The 20726-nt window shown below is 37.7% G+C and overlaps 1 protein-coding gene across 9 annotated transcripts in view; it reads right to left on the bottom strand.

Annotated features, from left to right (window-relative positions):
• The window catches only part of mark2b (MAP/microtubule affinity-regulating kinase 2b), a 51528-nt gene that overhangs the window by 27468 nt on the left and 3334 nt on the right, over positions 1–20726 (bottom strand). For all 9 annotated transcript variants that reach the window (XM_056268709.1, XM_056268708.1, XM_056268701.1 and 6 more), the window contains exons 2-4: positions 5341–5511; positions 4222–4275; positions 3171–3219 (exon numbers count right to left, since the gene is read on the bottom strand). In XM_056268709.1, the coding sequence (XP_056124684.1) occupies positions 3171–3219; positions 4222–4275; positions 5341–5511 (274 nt within the window). The remainder of the gene's footprint in view (positions 1–3170; positions 3220–4221; positions 4276–5340; positions 5512–20726) is intronic.

The raw sequence follows: 20726 nt of genomic DNA, 5'->3' as shown, positions 1-20726 counted from the left end.
CAGCTTTCCCGTGAGTGGGCGTGGCTTCAGCACAGCCAGCGGACACGCCCCCAGCGTTTGAGAGCAGAGAATACTGCTCATTTTTTCAAGATTTTGATAGCTTATTTTATGTACTTGCTGGCTTTTTTTATCATTCAAATTTGGCTGGGTGACTAATAACATATTTTTCTGTGGTGTGACAAACTCAGAACACATACTTAATTTTGACTTTGCAGGGACTGAACTGCACGCGACGCGTCTAATATACACGGCACGCATTTGACAAGCAGATTTTCTCTGTTTGCTTTCACTTTAGACATAACCAACTTTGTTTATGTAAACCTTGTGTGTATTTGACAGTATCAGCGCAATAAGACTCGAAAGATTAGTCCAGTATGCAGGCGCTGTGACAGGCTTTTAGTTCCTGTGAGCGTCGCGTGTACGCGCTCAGAAAAGCGGATGTTAGAACAGCGCATCAGCACGTGAATGACATGTTTACCTAGCAAGACTTTGACGCACATGCAAATAATGAACTTTTGTGAATTGCGGTGTCCCGTGAGTGTAACTTTGCCTCTGCGTTTACATGTGATGTGATGTGAATGTACGTCGCGTTGTACAGTATGTTGAGATGAAGGCGACAGAATTGAACTGATACAATGGACGATACTATGATTTTTCTTCAAAAGCAGATCGTGGAGACATATTAATCGTCCACGATCAACAACCGTGAGACGCACACCCCTAGTTGGAAGTTTAAGTTGCTGGCGCTCATGCTTCGTTCGCGGTCTTCACGTGCGCATAGGAAACATGCCACCCTATCGGCAAGGCTCATCGGCAGAAATATTCATATCGGCCGATGCCGATGATGGTGATTTTAAGCTTTTATCAGCCGATACCGATGTTGTCCCGATATCATCGTGCATCCCTAGCAGAATGTATTTAGGTTTCAAATTTCATACAAATGTTCATTTGAGGAGATTATCATGATGAACACAACGTGTAAGAATCAAAAACTTTTGTTAGATCACAGAGCTTATTTTCTGCAATAATCCAAAAGCCAAAGGAATTTTTTTTTGGGGAAGCCAGGGAACCAGGGTGATGCTTCCGGTATGGCCTACAAAAAAACATCTATTACCTCTATTAGCAATAGCAAGCTGAGATTGTTGTGCTGTGCAACATATTCGCTTTCGATGTATACAAACAAATTATCTGTCACGTCCAGTTTAACTGTCACTGTGTGAATCTGTACTTTTAATTGACGGACTAGAAAGATTTTCTTTTAAACTTTGTATTCTGAACCATTTATTCCGGTATCTTTTCAGAGAATGACAATTTTCAATCTGACTGTTTAAATAGATTTAGAGCGAAAATGAGTTTGAGAATAATATTTATACTTTTTTTTTTTTTTTTTTGCATCAGACTTGGTGTGAACAGGCTTTACTGCAAAACTACTCTATTGGGGTTAACAGTGCCAACAACTGGTGTTGAGAAAAATAAATCCTACAACTGATATAGCGCATCTACACCTCTAAAGCACAGCATTATTACTTCATGGGATAGCAGAGAATGAGCTTTGAAGAAAAGCAGTGGTGATAAACACATCTCTTTCCATATAAAGCGCTTCAGGCTTTGCAATGAATGCTTCAAAACCCACCATATCCGTCTTGATATGGTAAAAATTACACTTACAAACTGCATTAGAACGAGTTTCCTGAGCTAGAAACAGTGACAAGAAATTTTTCTCATAAAAATCTCATCAGCAACCATAAAACCTACAAACGCACTAAGGAGAGAAGAGAACAAAACCCTAAATGGAAAAAATTTAAATGTTCCAAATCCAAACAAACAGCATCTAATAAAGGGAGAAACATTAAAGGAGAACTCCGGCGCAAAATGAACCTTTGGTCTAATTACACATTGGTACCTAGTCAACCGTTATCTGAGATTTGTTTTCATGATTATCGAATGTAAATAGTTTTATCTCTAAAAACAGTTTAGCCTATAAAGCTAGTATAACGCTAGTATATTGGGCATAGATCAATGACAAATAAAAATCGCTTGTTAATACCACTAACAAGGCTCAAAATAGCCCCACACTAACACGGTAGCATAATGAGGGTCCCTACCTTCAAACCGAAGCATTGAGAACTTTGTCAGTGTCCAGACAGTTTAATAAGAAGATATTTAATACATACAGTCAACTTCGCGTATACAGGCAGGAGCCATCTTTGAAATACAGTCTCTACCAGTCGATCTACGAACGCCGATCCAAGCCTGCTGTTCGCGCTCACCTTATCACAACTTATAGCTCGTTCACATCTCACCAGCGCACTTGGATCGGCGTTCGTAGATTGACTGGTAGAGACTGTATTTCAAAGATGGCTCCTGCCTGTAAACGCGAAGTTGACTGTATGTATTAAATATCTTCTAGCGTTATACTAGCTTTATAGGCTAAACTGTTTTTAGAGATAAAACTATTTACATTCGATAATCATGAAAACAAATCTCAGATAACGGTTGACTAGGTACCAATGTGTAATTAGACCAAAGGTTAATTTTGCGCCGGAGTTCTCCTTTAATAAAGTAGAATTAGAAAAACGAACAGGGATTAGGAGTTGCGTTTTAAACTTCAGAGCTATTCCATTCATTACAATCTATTCAACGAAAACAGCCCACTACTGTTTGACATTAATGCAATGAATAAAATACATAATCCCTACTTTGTGTGTGTCGTCATGGAAAGATCAAGGAGCGTTTCGGATCAATCAGCTGTGATTTTGTGATGTGATACCAGCACAGGCGCACTCGGCCATTGAACAGAGAGAGCAAAGGCTCTGAATCAGGACTGAATCCTCAGTGCTGCATCCTCAAAGGTGGCAGGTCTTCCCTTTCATATTTCAGCTAAGCGCTTTGATATTTATGAGCACAAGCTAAGCACTAATGAGCTGGCGCTTCCGTCAGGACCACACATACAGACTTAAACACACTGTTACACTGTGTGCAAGTTTGAGCAAATGCACATCAGCACACATTAAATAGTCAATTTCTTTAGCATCTATGAAATCAAAGCCTCGGGAATGCTGATATCAACGATTTTCTGATGATTCATGTCAGATGCTGAATTAAAATACCGTAATAATTCTATTAATTGTAGTGTGGCCAGTTATACGGGTTCTTTCTGGATCACTCACCGATGTTCGGGTGATTCAACATCTTCATAATTCTCACTTCTCGGAAGAGCTAAGAAAACACAGAAAAGAGAGAAGGTTTGAGAAGATCATAGGCCTTGACCAGGAACTCTTAACCTGATATTTTGTGATAATATCAGATACATGAAATTAAGGGTTCAGCCCTGCGTTTCTCAAAAGCATCGTGAGCTAAATTGATCGTAAAGACCTTTGGTGCCAATGGTACTATAACCAACTTAGGCTTACGATGCTTTTGAGAAACGCAGCACAGGTCAATCCCATTTCAAGTCAGTTCAAGCTGGTTTGCTAGGGTTAGGTGGCCTCTCAGTCTGACCAGACTTTATAGGGGTTTTGATAACTTAAACAAAGTGGCTGAACACCAGCTTGGCCAAGCTGGCAGACCAACTGAGACAAACAAAACCTTTTAGGGTGTTTAAAGCAGAGTTTATGAATAAATTAAGTAATAAACAATGAAAAATCTGTCTGAACATTTGCTATTGTCTGTTTAAATAAAAGATGTAAATATGCTCTATTTTTGTACAAACACAGATGTACTGTGGCAATCTGGGATTACATACACTGTCGTTCAAAAGGTCAGTAAATTTCAGTCAAAAACAGTAATATTGTGAAATATTGTTACAATTTAAAATAACTTTTGTATTTAATTTTTTTATGTAACATGATCGTTAAGTAATCATTGATTCTAATATGATTTAGTACTTAAGAAATCTTTGTTATTACTAGAAGTTGAAAATGTTTGTTCTGCTTAATAAAGTGTGGAAAAAGTTTTTTCAGCACATACATTGTTAAAATTTCACTAGCAGGAGGAACAATGCAATAAACACATTTTTTAATGTCCTCCCGGATTCTGCTGTAGTTACAGCAGAAAGTTAATGGTACATGACCGGTGTAGGTATGTGTGCGTGTGGATAAAGCAGAACCCGATCATTCCCACGTCAGAGGAAATCCTTCAGCCTCTCTTCCTGTAATTACCCCTTCTATGCCCTCTCTCCAGACAGATATACAGATAAAGAGAGGAGATCTGCAGACTCACTTTTTGAAGACTAGAAGAGTTGAGCTGGGTCTTGTCTATGATTTTCACTGCTACCTGTGACAAAAGAAACACAAGCACATATTTAAACATCTCTCAAACACCTTAAAACAACAACAACAGAGTTACAAACAAACAGAGTTACACTAGAAAGATAACTTTGCTAACTAATGAAAGCTAACTGTGCTTGCTCCATATTAGCATGTTTCTTCAACTTTGAGCACTACGAGCGCATCCCAGGGTTGATTTTAATAAAACATTTCAACTTTTTTCTTTAGTTATACGAAAATCACATTAAAACTGGCTTGAACACTTTTCAAAATGCCTTCATTTATTTTGTTACTTGTTGAAATAAATCATAAACCTATTAAATATTTCCACAGTTCCCACAGTTGTGGTATAATTTTTACCCTACCAAACAATTTTGCTCTTAAGAAAGTTTAGTAAAGAGTTTAGCAAGAATGAAAAAGTATTAGAGAAGAGCATGCTTTAGATAAAATATGAAACATGTCAAAAAAGAGATAGAGGAAAAAAGCATATTTGATTATTTGTTTGTATCTCATTCAATTTGATTTTCTCACATCCAATCCAAACCACTATCATACGTGATTTGAAATTAGATTTCACTTCTGGGGCCAGTTGCATTAACACAGCTATTATAATATGTTAAGACTGTGTCTTAACTAGTCTGACCAACTAGCAGTTAGCCAAAGGATAAGTCGTACTTTCGTTCTCAAAATTAGACTTTTAAATTAAAAATTAATCTAAGCTTTTCAGCAACCGATTTAAAACAGTTATGACCAATCTTAGATGCCTAACTTGTAATACTTATCTAATCAGTTTATGCAACAGGCCCCTTGACATGTATCACAGTTAGACTGTGGCAATTTTGGACGCAACATGACTACCACAAGGCATAGTTGTAAGTTCAAATATCAAAACGGTCAACCCATTAAATAAGAGTACTACAAGTATCCACTATATGACTAACTAATAATTTGTTTTTAACTGTGCATTATCTAGAACAAATCAGAATTGTCTGCAATATGTGTTACAGGGAGGAGGGAGCTCATATAGCATGGACTCGTCTAACTAGATCCACTATACAGGAGACCTAGTTACCTCTTTAGAAGTGAGGACATGTCGGGCCAGTTTAACCTTGGCAAAGTTGCCCTTGCCGATGGTCTTCAGCAGTCGGTAATTTCCTATATGGGGGTTTTCATCCGCCGTCGGCACCACATTGCGAACACGCGGGACACTTGGACGCCCTCCTCCTTTGGCATCAGAGTGAGTCTGACAGAGAGATGGGATATAGGGATCAGAACAATGTTTCAGATGGTCAAACTCAGATGACACTCAAATTCAACTACATTCTCCCCCCTCACTTTCACACACTCAAACTTGCTGATAACTGTATCAGACTGATTCACAAGAGGAAAATATGGCAACAGTCACACAGCAGCAGGGCAGAATATTGCTCAGTCTTTTTGGAAAGCTAAATGCACGGTGACCATCACATCCTCTAACTGAAGTGAATACCTGACAATTAAGGGTTCAGAACCAGATCAGAAAGTTTGAGTGATATGTGAAGAATGAACAGAACTACAGCAAACATTTGAAGCAGCAGTTGGTGTGTGTTTTGACTGTTGTAAGAAGGCTCCCTGCAGTCATGGAAGATATGGCTACAGAAGTGTGCAATACTTACCGTTCAAAAGTTTGGGGTCACGGAACAGTACGTTTAAAAAATAAAAATAATATTAGTTTAATTCTGCAAGAATGCGTTCAATTGATTAAAAAGTGACAGAAAAGACAATTATAATGTTACAAAAGATTTATATTTCAAATAAACATGGTTATTTTGAACTTTCTATTCATCATTCTTGAATAAACTATCACTTATTTGTGTATCTTAGCAAGCAAATGAGTAGGCATAAGGCTCAGAGAAACACATGCGCACTCAAACTCGCTGGTTCCAAAGAGATGAATATTATGTAATGCATCACATGCACCATGTTAATGTATGACATTCTTCAGCATTGGTGAATACTCTCAATGTTCTTTTATTCTCAAACTCTGACCCAGCCTCCACACACACAGTTGTGAATCTTCTTTTTTCATTATTACTGATCATACGAAGTATTAAAAATGCAAAGCAAGACGTGAACTTGCATTGATCCCAAGTGGAGCACAACTCAACTTATTGGAGGATGTGCACTAACAGTTATGAATCTTTAATGGATAGTTGAGCCAAAAAAGAAAATTCTGTAATCCCATCGTCATGTTTTTCTAAACTTGTATGACTTCCATCAGCGGAACACAAAAGAAGACATTTCTTTTATGTTTTTTTTGTGTCCATACAATGGAAGTCAATGGTAGCCAAAACAGTTTGGTTATCAATAATCTTCAAAATATCATCTTTTGTGATCTGTAGATGAAAAAAAGTCATGGTAAGTAAATTATGACAGAATTTTCGGGTGAACTTTCCCTTTAATAACACTAATCGAGGGAAGAATTATGGGACAAGAGAGAGGAGGAGGCATAACCACATCAATCGTGAAGCATTTTAGTGAATGAAAAATCCTAATCTCATGAGACCTCACTCACTGCATTTTGGGATGGTTTCCAAAACACACAATATTCCCTTAACCCCACCAAATCGTCTCAATTGTCCTGTCCAAATAAAGATCAAATCCCAATTTCTCACATTACCCAATGAATGACACTGGAAAAACATACAGATCAGATTAGATTAGATTAGATTAGATTAGATTACAGTGGATTAGATTAGATTAAAACAGACGGGTCCATCTGCAAATACACAAACACGCGCAAATATGCTACGTGCTTCCCTATGTTTTCCTGTCTACATTAACGTAAGTAGCATCATGTTGCATTTATCATTATAATCTTTTCAGATGTTTCTCCATTTTGTACTCAAGTCAAGCGAAAGTGGACACAGAGCTCATTAAAGAGAAAGTTCAATCATCAAGAGGAACACAGCCAACTCCACGAGCTCTGTGGTGCGATGTGTGTGTGTGCGTGCAAACCACAGTTCACATATCCGAGCAGTGTACATCACAACAGCTCCGTCTTCTTCAAAGACCAACCGATCAAAGTTCAAAGCCATAAATGTAACATTTGACGTCAGCCCACTAAATGGTGCACACTCAGAGGTCTTTAAATGAAGATGCTCTTTATTTCTTTCCTCGTTTCACATGATGCCAATTTTGAAAGAGGGGCAGCTCAAGGGAAAGGCATGAGAAAGGCTGGCTGAAACAATACAGCAAAGCCACACTGTCTGTCTGAATGTGTATGTGTATTCATAGGTAAGCTGAGCCAAGAGCAGTACCAAAGGTCAGGGCATGGAAAGCAGGAGATTGACAGTGTGCTGACAAGAACAGAGGGGCAAGGACTTAAGGTATTAGAGGGCAAGTGTGCAGATATGCCTGGGGACTCAGATTTTAGATTTTAGACTTTGGTATGGCTTGTGTGTGCGCGTAGGCAAGGGAGTGCTGATACAGTATGCATAAAGGAGAACTCATATCAATACATCACTCATAAACAGCAATGAAGCACAATGCACTTTTACAATGGCACACTCCTTCCTAGCTAATCAAGCAGAACTTCACAGGAGACCTGACTCATTGCACATGCAAACATACTGTACGCATAAAGAAAAAAAAAGTGTATAAGCAAGTGTTATTCACAATTTAAAGCATAAACTCAGAACTCCAAAACCTAGGGAGCTGCCTGCCTAGATGACATTTAAGCATCAAAGCTGTACTAGTCTCGACACAAAGATTGTTCCAAATGTTTAATATCTGATTTTGGTAACATTTTGAGCCAGGTATCATCTGTGGAAAAGGCAATCCAACAATACACTGCAAAAGGACAGCTACAACTTTCATCTCAGATGGCAGACAAAAGTTTGAGACATTAAAATTAAGAAGATTTTGGAAATAAGTCTCTCACCAAGGCTGCATTTATTTGATCACAAATACAGTAACAACAGTAATATTGTGAAATGTTATTACAATCAAAAATAACTTATCTATTTTAAAATATAAATTATTCCTGTGATGGAAAATCTGAATTTTCAGCATCACTACTCCTGTCTTCAGTGTCCTTCAGAAATCATTCATAAATGCTAATTTGATTCTCAAGAAACATTTATTATACAATATTATAAATGTTGAAAACCGTTCTGGTGCTTTATATTTTTGAGGAAACATTCTTAAATAAACAGAAAGTTCAAAAGAACAGCATTTATTTGAAGTAGATTTGTTTCGTAACAATGTAAAAGTCTTTACTGTCACTTTTGATCAAATTAAAAGTATTAATTTCTTCAAGAAAAGTCTAACTGGTCGCAAACATTTTTAATGTAGTTGAGGGATTTAAAAAAAAAACATTTTCAGTAATGAACTAAAATAGTTATATCTAATTAAAGATAAACCATTTTTAATTAGCATTTGCATGTTGTATGAATTATTTGTTTTTAGCTTAGCAAAATGCTAACATCAATCCCTTCAGGAATCAAATGTGATCAAGTCTTTTTGTGAGTGTCACATGAGGAACTTGTGTGGCACGCATGAGTGACCCTTAATTGAGTAGCTTGACCTGACATAGGCTATAGTGTTTCAAATCAGTCACTTCCAAGTTCCATTTCATTTAAGATGTTTACTTAAAGGGACAGTTCACTCAAAAATGAAAATCCTGTCACCATTTACTCACCCATACAAACCTGTAGGACTTAGTTTCTTTTGTAGAACATGGAATGGAATTTAATGGAAGTCAATTGTTCTTCAAAATATTTTCTTGTGTTCTACAGAACAAAGTCAATCATGTTCAGAACAACATGAGGAAGAGTAGGCTAAATGATGGCAGGATTTTCGTTTTTGAGTGAACTATTCTTTTAAGGCAGAATAAACTTCCTATGTCCTTCCACCCTTCAATAAAAACAAATAACTTCTTGTTGCTTCAAATTGCTGACAGAATCAACCATCTCTTTAGAAGGTAACTGTCCATGTAGACCGCAGACAGTTCACTAGGATTTAGAACCGAATCGGGGAGTCTCAAAAGGGCTCATTTTTACATACTTCTACCTTACTATTAAAGAATCATCTAGGACGAAGGTCAGTCTGGGTAAAATAAAATGCACTTTTTTTTGCTCTTTTTCTGGGTCTTTCCCTTGCTCCATATCATCATCTATCTCTCCTTGTAATTACACCCTGCACAGACACAGACAGCAGTGAGGATAGGATAATGTTCTCCCTGACAACATGCTGTCTGTGGCGAATCTTTTTTAGGTTTACTGTCTGCGAGTCCTGCTCACTTCAGCGTTGAACCTTAAATACCACCTTCTCCGGCAGCTCTGAGATCCCGAGTTTAGCTGACACTGGTTCAGCTCAGTGGGAAGCTCAGGACAACTGATCAGACCCAGAAGCTGCTCTAAGTGCATCATATAGGTGCACAGCGAAGAATTCGGAGACTGGAACTGACGTTCATGGACCTGGTTATGAGTTTTAATCACTGATCTTCTAAACTTTCCTCAACAGTCTCTTTAAAAGAAAGTTGTATGAGTGAACCAGAGGCACCGGCACCCCTATAAACACAGATGCTGTAGTAGCTGTAAAGCATACTCTCCTGTTCAGTTTAAAAACACACACATGCACTCAATCCAGCGTGTCTTTGAAGAAGCAGTCAGTCACTGGGTCGTGATTGCAGCGTTGCCATGGAGATCTGTTGTTCATCCTCATGCCATCTTCTCTTTTCTTTACCTTTCTAAAGGACATGCTCCCTTTCTCTCTCTCTCTATTTCCCCCTTAACTTTTCTTCATCCTCTCCTTCTCATATGCTGTGGCTAAAGTGAAATTGGGCGTAATATTCCAATAACAGAGAGTGAAGCCCATCTCTGTCTAGAAAAAGAGAAACTATTTTTCAACACACACAGATGCGGTCATACACGCCCAGAAAGCGACAGTCACGATGAAGAACTATAAATACTTCACCACCTACTCATACACAATCTCTCTTCCTCTCTTTCACACTCACTCGCGCACACACACACACACTTTCTCTACAAAATTTGTTTTTTGTGAACCTCAATCCCATAATGGTTCTAACTACATATTAAACAAAACCATACTATTTTTGAATGAGTACCAGTAACTTTAACTATACGTTATATATAAACATCCAGACAATTAACAAGTCAAATTCAGCAAACATTCTGACTGCTTCTGTGATTAATGCGTTAGACTGATCCAAACTGTTAAAGTCGCAATGAAACGAAGTAGCACCAGATCTTTTCTTCGGTATCGTGATGTACATCCGAGTGTAACGGAATATCGAAAAAGAAAATTGTGGAGGGGTGGGTTTAAGCTGACTAAATGATTGGTGAAGTCTGGCGACTGGCTTACATCACCAAAGAGAAGACATTTTCACTGGAAGATCGAGTTATGACATTCTAATTAAACATTAGAGGTCAAACAAAATACAAAAAAAATATATATATATCATATAGCCTACATGATGAAATGGTCACAATGAAATCCAAAACATGCATTTACAAAATAGAGGAGTAGTGATTTTTCATTTCATGCCAACTTTAACTTGTGATTCATTAAATGAACCATGCAGCAGGCAACAATTACATAATATAAAACTGCTTTGACCTGTTTTCAAGTTCCAGGAAATTGTGTAATGAAGAAAAAAACAAAGGATGGATGAAAGGAAGGAAGGACAGAAGAAGAAAATAAAGGAAGGAAAGGAAATAATGAACTATAGGAACGACAGGAAAAAGAAATAGGAAGGAAGCAAGGAAGGAAGGAAGGAAGGGAGGAAGGAAGTTAAAAATGGATGAATAGTTGGATGGATAGACAAGACAGACAAATGCAGAAATGTCTATTTTTGGGTGGGATCATTCCCTGTTCGTATGTCTCACGTCACATCAAACCGGTCAGAAGAATCATACAAAGGCAGAGAAGGAAGGATGAACTGATGATGGATGGATGAATGGCGGTCAGGGCCTGCAGGTGATGCATGGGGCTGTAAATCCCACACTGCCTCTATTTAAAACTAGAATCAGGAGGCAGCCAAGGGCACAAACAGAGAGCAGATGGAGTGTCTCTCTCACTCTCCCTCTTCTTCGTCACACCTCTCCCCTCGCTTCTCCAGCTTGTCCTATGTCAAAAAACTGTCAACAGTGAATAAATAATCCTGATATTTATACGCTCTCCCTCATTGAGCAGCAATTCCTCTGGGATATAGAGCTTCTCCGGGTGGCCTGGCTCTTTCCGGAGCACTGCAGGGTGTGGTGTGCGCCCTTCTGCCCGCATGGAGCGTAGATGACAAACAAATACACCTCTAGTGACTGTTTACCTTTAAAAAACATCTACAGAAAAAGACAGAGAGGGAAAAGTGCTTATAATTACAAAAGTCAAATATAATTATATTTAGTGATGCGGCCGATATTGGCTAAAAATAGCTTGATAGGCGAACCCCAAAAGCCGATCACGTGACGTAAATTACTCGCGCGACTTTTTTTCCACCTGTATGCGCGGCAGAACTTTTGCCTAGCGTGTCAGAGGTCCTGGGTTCTTCTAATCCGCACTCGTATAGGGTTTTTTCTTCTCATCAAAACCGATTATGTTTATCAGTTGTTGTATATCAGGCAGGGACACGTTTGTGTATATTTAGGTGTTCAAGCACGAAGTGCTGAAAACCTATTGTAATTGTAAGGATTTTTATTATTATTATTATTATTATTATTATTATTCTTCTGCCGTAAAACGCATCGTGCAGACCAAACCGTAAGTGCTAGAGACTTGAAACTTTGTCAGATGGTAGTACAAAAATCGAGGAGAGCTTATCAAATTATGAGCCCGATTGGCCCATAGGTGGCGCTATAGCAACCAATTGCGCAAAACTGCTCATAACTCCTAGACCGTAAATCGTAGACTCAAGTGTCTTATATCATTGGAAAGCTGGACTCCTGACTTAAAAAACGTATATCTCCGATTTCATTTCCGTCATGATAGATTTTCCGCCATTTTGAATTTTGTCAAAAAACGACTTTTGCGAACTAGTCCCTGATTTTTTGCCCGATCGGAACCAAACCAGTGCACAAATGTTCTCTGGAGTCTGAATATAAATTATAATCGTAAAAAAGTTGAAATTTCGATTTCCGGTCGCTAGGGGGCGCAAAAAGAACGTTGTGGGAGGAGCCTATTTTACTAAAACGACTATAACTCCAGAAGTAAATTAGGTAGGATCACCAAACTTGGTACAGTTGTGCATGAGTTCAATCTGAGGTCACAGTAAAAAAATCGCGACGATCGAACACTAGGTGGCGCTATAACATGAAAAAAAACATATAAAGGACTGACCGTTAGTCCGATTGACTTGAAAATTGGTATGCAGTGTCTTGGTCCAAGGCCCCATGTATGTCTATGAGGACATTGGCTTATCTCAAAAAACATGGCCGCCATTGACCAATGAAGTTTGAGCCCCTATGAGACGAGGTTAACGGAGGCCAATCGGAACGAAACTCGATGGGCATGTTCGACTCATGGCCTAAGAGGTCTGTAAGAGTTTTGAAAGAAATCGGCCACTAGTTGGCGCTAACGAGTTTTACGGCTCTGTAATCACGTGGTGTTGCACACATCCCCCCAAAATGCATATCATTTTATAGATATCCTCATGGTGAACAACTTTGCCTCTAGAACCATTGCTGTCAATCAAATCGTTCATTAAATATTCACGAATATGTTAAAAACCTACTTTTGCGAACTAGTCCCTGGTTTTTTGCCCGATCAAAACCAGACCAGTCTAGGACAATTCTCTAGACTCTCTAGATCAATAATTATCAAAAAAAAGTTGAACTTTGCCCTTTGGTTCACTGTAACAGGGTCATTTAGAAAAGGGGCGTGTCAAAATACACTCAAAAGCCTATAAATCATAAATGAAAACTCAGAACTTGACAAAAATTGATGAGCATATGTGACATAACATCATTAACAAGCATGCAAAGTTTTATGGAGATTGGACAATAGGTGGCGCTATAACTGTTAAAAAGCTTTAAAACTATATATTTCCTATGGTAAATTGCCTGTATTGGCTGTAAATGGTGTTTTCCATCTATTATGTCAGTGGTTAAATGTATGCTTAATAAAACTTAATGTCTTTTGATGCTTTTGTGCTTAATGGCCTTAAAGGCCTTAACTGCTTGAACACCGCTAAATGCTGCTTGCAGCTTTAATTTGTTTTGTAATTTCACCGGAACGAATAGAGTCTCCACAACGGATTGAAGCGTGCGTCCGAGTGAAGACTGTGCGCGAGCCACAAGAGAACACAGTATCCGCGCCACTGATCGCGGCGACAACGAGCACTTTGATCACTTGATTTAAAAAAAAAAACATTTCAGCGCTAGATCGACTTTTATTAAACAAATGAACAAAATGAATGCTCTGCTAGTTAACTGGAGATGTTTTATTTATTTGTATCGGTACATTCGTGCCGCCAGATGTTTCAAAAGACTTTAGCAAAAAGTGGTGGGGATATGTCCCACCTGCAAATTACACCTATGCTATCACTTATCATTAGTCTTCCCTTGTCTTGCAGTCTTAGCCCAACTACCTCTTTGTTTTAAATAGGTCATTATGCTTTTCTTATGCCTTATTTGAAGGACGGCTTATAGTAATCTAAAATATTTTATATTTTTTGTCATAGTTGGAAAAACTCTGGGAGTATTTAATTTTTTTAGACTATGTAACCTGACACAAATGGATGTGTGTGGCCTGCATGGATACTTTCCTTCATTTATCTCATTTTCTAAATACACACACAAATAAATGTGATATTCAAAGTCGGTGAACTTGTTACTTGAGAGGTACCTAAAGATTCCCGGCCTCCCCTAATAAAAACTGCTCAGAAAAAGGTATCAAACAGTCACGCACTAATAAAAACTCGAAAAGGCACTGAGGTACTAAATAAATCAGTTCAGAAAAAACAAGCATTGACTCTGTCCTCTACATGACGTCAAGCTCCTGAAATCAGAGAGAAGGCCTCGGCACTCCCTTCAGTCAACTTTACACCCAGTGCAACTGGAAAGGCCTGTTTACACACACAGAGCGTTTTAGACTCTGGACTTGATCTCAACACGATGACTCCATGCACGGCATCGTAAAAAATGCAAAGCCGTGTGTAAATGTGATCCCTGTTCAAGTTGCTGAAGGTCAGGGAGCTAAAGAGGGTTTATAGTCCGCTGTGTTCAGTCTCATATAAGCTCGCACTTCAGCCATCCAACCTCATGTTTCCAAACTCTGTGCTTTCTGACAGTATTCAAATTCCTCCCCTTTCCGAAAGGTAAATCTGGTGTCTTGTTTTTTTTAGGATACTTTCATTTGTTTGGGTGTGGTAGTTTCACAGAAATGTCAATGGCAAAGTTAATCTCAACTCAGAGTATGAGGTGATTGCCAACTTTGAATATTTCCTTTCCACAGGTTTTCTACTGCCTTTTTCCATCCTATGTTTTACACATGCAGCTACCTAATTAATAGGACATTCATTCATGTGAATATGAGAGAATAAATGACTATTATAAGTGAAGCCGAGTGCAGAATTTTTTTTGAATCAGTTAGCCTACAATGTAAAATGTATCTATCTATATTATCAAATTAAGATCTCAAACCCTGTCAAAAACGTCTGCGTTGGGCAGAACAACACAAGAAATAACAACTGATATTAGAGCATTTCTAAAAAGTTCCACAAGTTGGTTGTCTGAATATAGTATCCACTTGATCAATACATTTACCAGAGCAGAGGTCAACCCTAATGTTACCAACAATGATTAAAAAGTCAATTTACAAATAACTAGCACTTGACTGATTATTATGTATGTGATTGAATTTACTCTCCTTTTGTACACTAACCCATTACAACTAAAGATTATTGGAACGAAGCCTGCAAAGAAGGCCGTGATTTTATGTCGTTGGGAACTTTCACATTCAAGCTTTTTGTGACTTGTTCATGAGGCTTGTAAGACTGCATTAAAAGGCAGCTCTGATAAATGTGAGCTACAATACGGTTCACTTTTGATTTTAAAGGGTTAGTTCACCCAAAAATGAAAATTCTGCTAGTATTTACTCACCCTCATGTTGTTCCAACCCCGTAAGACCTTCGTTCATCTTCGGAACACGAATTAAGATATTTTTGATGAAATCTGAGAGCTGGATCACTCCTCCATACTAATCCATAGGCTTCTTCAGGGATTGAACTTGCCGGCCTCGAAAAGTTATTATAGACATCGTTAAAATAGTCCAAGTGACTACAGTGGCTCAATCTTAAGTTTATCATGCGACGAGAATACTTTTTGTGCGCAAAAACAAACAAAAATAATGACTTTATTTCAACTATTTATTTCCTTCTCTGTGGGCCTCGAGTCAGTTCACTAGTGTAATAGCGTAAGCTTCTGTTGTTGTACGTCACACGCATCACGCACATGACCAGCGTCGGCCAATAGTGAGCCTACGTGTGACGTAGCTCTACGGAATCACACTACGTTAACTGACTAGAGGCCCAAAGAGAAGGACATGAATAGTTGAAATAAAGTCGTTATTTTTGTTTGTTTTTGCGCACAAAAAGTATTCTCGTCGCTTGATAAACTTAAGATTGAGCCACTGTAGTCACTTGGACTATTTTAACGATGTCTTTAATAAATTTTCGAGGCCGGCAAGTTTAATCCCTGAAGAAGCCTATGGACTAGTATGGAGGAGTGATCCAGCTCTCAGATTTCATCAAAAAATATCTTAATTCGTGTTCCGAAGATGAACGAAGGTCTTACGGGGTTGGAACAACATGAGGGTGAGTAAATACTGACAGAATTTTCATTTCTGGGAGAACTAACCCTTTAAACAAATCCAGTTAGGAAGTGAATCACTACTGAACCTGGGTTTTTCCTCAGTCAATAATGGTCTTCAGTTGTGGCGGACAAACACAGTCATCCACACACACAATACAAAGTACACTATCTAGGTGATCTGTGAGCCCAGAATTGACAATAGCCTATAGCCTATCCAAAATAAATGCAAAGAAACAGTATGTAATATAAACTCATGCTATTTGTTCATGAAACAAAAACAATCACTGTAAGGACAGAACATAAAACAAAGTGCTTAGAACTATTTTATATTTAAAAATCTGTAAATTTATATGTAAAAAGTCACTGAGAGACTGATTTGAAAAGTTAGTAATGAAATGAACAACAAAAGTAACACATTACATAGAAAAAGTGGCAGGTGTGTTATTTTGCATTCACACTCCAAGGCTTAAAGCACAGAACATTTGACATACAGTATCAGATTCATTTGTTCCATCCATTGCTATGGTTATCACTGTCAATCAGATTCAATCGTGCATTTAAATATGGTTGTCAATCCAGAAACTTTGCAATGTGTAGTTTCAAAGAAAACGAGAAAAGATTGCTGCCATCATAATCACTGAACCTGTTAATTACAATGTGAGCCGAGGTACTCCTGTTAACTCCTTACGAAGAGGTCTATGCTGTGCAATGAATCTCTTATTGTCATCTCATCGTGTTTATACTTCCACACGCATGCAGAACTCGTGCTGAACAAAAACTCTGCTGTTTTTTACTGCCGACTCACCACCAGCTTGCAGCAGTTACTAGTACTGCAGAACAGCAGGTATTGTCACATTAACAATCAAATAAGTCTCTGGTGGGACAAAGATTAATTTTGGCAGCAGCCAAAATATTTTCAATACAGAAAAAAACACACATTTCAGTTCACTCAGTGACAATTATAGTTAAGCCCATGGCAGCTTTTTTAAATGGTAAGCTTCACTTATATGTACAGGAAAAGACTAAAATCTCTAAACTATTTGTCAAGAATATGTTTCAGTAACATATGTCCCAGGAACCAAATCCGACAACAAAGGTATCATAAAATCTGAATAAACAAATGTGCAAGTGCGTTCAAGAGTAAACAAACAGACAATGCCTTTATAAAAATATGTGATTGGCTCTTTTAACTGAAAGGCAAGAAAGCCATACTGATTATTATGATTTCTCTCATTCATTTTTCTATGATTGGTCCATCTCCCTCCTTATACTTTCTGTGATAAGGCACGGCTTTAACAAAAGAGACACAGAGGACATTGTTAAAAATGTCAAGCTTCATTGGTTGGTAACAGTGTAAACTGCAAACTGTAGTTCTAACATTCATAAAGAAAGTATTTTATCCAATTCGTTATCTCCAAAAGCTGCTAGCTGATTGACTTCTAGCCCAATTCATTCGCTCATATCACTAATACAGAATGAATTATGACGTATCTGAGAAGACGCAGCAAGACACTCAAATGTGTTCAGATCACTGTATTGTGGGTCTTCCCTATAGCCATATAAGGCTACAGGACCTGAATGAGAGCCATTTCCTACAAGCAATGTTCCATAGTAATTTATCAGTAATGACAGTGAGTCAAACGTAATGCCGGCCACCCCTTCAGATTTAACCACACCTAATCCCCTCATAGAGTCTAAGAACATGTGGACGCAGTTCAGTCTCTTTACATGTAACGCACATATTTTATTTTAACAGAACCAACAATTTGAGTTCACAGAGACTTACCAACCAAAAAAAACCAAAAACAATTTACAATGATGGCACCCATACTTTATAATTGTATAACCTGCTCTTCTTTAACCTGTATTTTCCTATTGTTCTCAATGTCAATACTGGCCTTTGTTTGTGTTTATAAAACATGGATAATACTGAAGTTAAATCAAGTGTGGGTGGGAAAAAAATGTTTAAATAGAAATCAAGATGTACTTAATTTTTGCACGATGATCAATTCAATCTTTCAGAATTGAAACGTTTAGTTATATTCTACTCCAGATGAAACAGTAATAAAACAGAGCTGCTTAAATGACAAAATGATGCCATTTTAAAGAGGCATTTGTGCATCCTCAATGAGTTATAAATCCAGGTATTACTATAAATTATAATCAGTCGCTTGCCAGCCATCCTTATAGATGACGTGATGATGGATTGTTTATATCTAAGCAGCATCTCAAAAGATTACATACCTGCAGGCTGCAATGCTATCTAGTGCTTGCAGATCAGCTTTGACTGACTGGATAATATCAGGATTACTACTTTCACATTCATAACAAACTGCTGCCATTTAAAAAAAAAAAACCTTATTCCAATGAAATGATATGCTTAGTGGAACAAGAAGTGCTAATAGAGTAAATCACTGCAGTGGAAAACTGTGAGTCTTTGAGACTGATCAGGGTCAGCGGACCCAACAGAGATCTGTGTAGTATATGGAGGATGTCCAAACACCACACCGAACAGCATAAAACACGTTTTGAGGACTTCAAGACGTGATCTGTAAAACCACGCAGGTGGACAGACATAAAGCCACAAAAGATACAGCGATGAGGACAAATAATGACAGTAAGATAGAATCACAACAGCAGAAAATATGTTCATTTTGTATAAAAAGGATAGTTCACCCAACAACAAAAAAATTCTGTTATCATTTACTCATCTTCACACAGTTCAACCGATGAACATAAAAGGAGGTATTTTGAAGAATGTTTCAACTGTTTTTGTTCATACAATGAAATTCTGTGGTGTCCCAAAGAACTGACTTTCACTGTATGAACAAAAAACAGAGACATTTGAGGGCGAGTAAATGATCAGATTTTCCTTTTTGGGTAAACTATCCCAAAAATAGTGATTTTCGACAGAGACAATATAGACCATTCAGAAAAGCTCAGTCTTAAAACCTCACAGACACCCCATAGTTTTCAATACACTGATGGTTATAACGGCCAAAAGCTACCAAAACACTTCAAAATCTACATAAAACATCATTAGCAATGTGGTATATTACCAAGTGCCACTGCATATTGGTGTTCCATACCAGAATTTGCAATAGATTGTGGACGACTCCTGAAACAATGCCAGTCACCCTCTTTTAAGAAGGCCTTTCGAATGGGGTATGGAAAACGAAGGTCAAGTTCACCCCCATGAGCATCTTGATGTATTTCTTAAATCTTGCAGCCAAAAATGTGCCATCATTATCTGTTGCCAACTAGTATCCAATTCTATGTTGTCATTAGTTTACTTTGTTTAACAGTTCTTATACATTTTTAGACTGAACTGGTATTTAAATAGTATATAATGTAGCCTATATATAGTAAATAATAGTATATTATGGCATTTTATTAGTATTATTATTAGTAAAAATAAAAGACAAACACTATGATACTTTTAACATACTGTCAGCAAACACTCATATAATTGAAACAAGTCTTTGAATTTCTAATAAATAGGCTAAATAAATACTATAAAACACTGGATTTTCTCTCTAAAATGAATAATAATTAATTTTTTATACTCAAATTATTTACTTCATATTTAGTAAATATCATAAAAACTTAATTGCAGCATGTTATTTACTATCTTTAAACTAAAAAGTATGATATCAAATAATTCAGCCTTATATCGGCCACACCGCTTTCTAAGATATTATCGGCCAATAAAAAAATGCATATCTAAATCCACTAAAACTTTACATTAGCATTAAAATTACTGCATTACTACCAATAGCAAATGCCTAAAACAAAGCAACATTAACATTAACATCTGCCCAACCCACAGCCCAGGTGACGTCAGCTGAAAATTGTAACAAACATTTTGCCTTTGGAATAACATGCACTCATTAATTGTGCACAGTATGACCAAAATGTGTGTATTAATAGAGCAAATAAGGCTAGATTTGATTGAATGTTGAGTCAATGGACACTGAGTTCCTAAACCACATGATTTAGCTAAAACATCAGAACGCAGAGGTTAGAGGATGAGAAACAGGTGAAGGCCCTTTCTCTCAATCTAAATCTGTGTTTGGGGTCTGCGATTTCAGGGAACTGTAACACAAGCCTGTGGTGTCAGGTCACAGTATCAGCAAGGTGACACACCGAGTTACTGAGGACAAGGAAACCCTGTGTTAACACTTATTGGGGTGGTGTGCTTTTCAGACATGGATGCCACAATGCTGGAGAACAGTCGCAGGCCAAATGGTCCTCAATTCAGGCTGAACACCAGGGTCTGTGAAACCCCTATCGAAAAAAGCCCATGTTTAAAATATGTATTAAAATAAACATTGCAATCAAATAGTCAATAACGAAACAGCACAGTGAATGACAGATAAAATTCCCAAAGATGCAAAACTCAGTCCAAGTCATAAACATAAACACACTGTTCCAAGTCTGATTTTTTTATGCAAAGCATCCTTCCCTGTGCCTGAACAAACCAGATAATGCAAAATAAAAAACACATTTTCATACCTCTCCTCCTACATAGCAGGCTGAAACTCACCCACAACCTCACTAGTATGATTAACACCAGTGATTCATTCCTCACACTCTTCCTCTGCTAAAACAGACACACTCTGAAGAAGAGGTTAGAGATCTCAGAGAG

This window comes from Rhinichthys klamathensis, unplaced genomic scaffold, assembly GCF_029890125.1.
Source record: "Rhinichthys klamathensis goyatoka isolate OS25496 unplaced genomic scaffold, OSU_Roscu_1.1 h1tg000275l_1, whole genome shotgun sequence".
Classification (NCBI taxonomy): Eukaryota; Metazoa; Chordata; class Actinopteri; order Cypriniformes; family Leuciscidae; genus Rhinichthys; species Rhinichthys klamathensis.
This window is presented reverse-complemented; position numbering and strand designations above follow the sequence as displayed.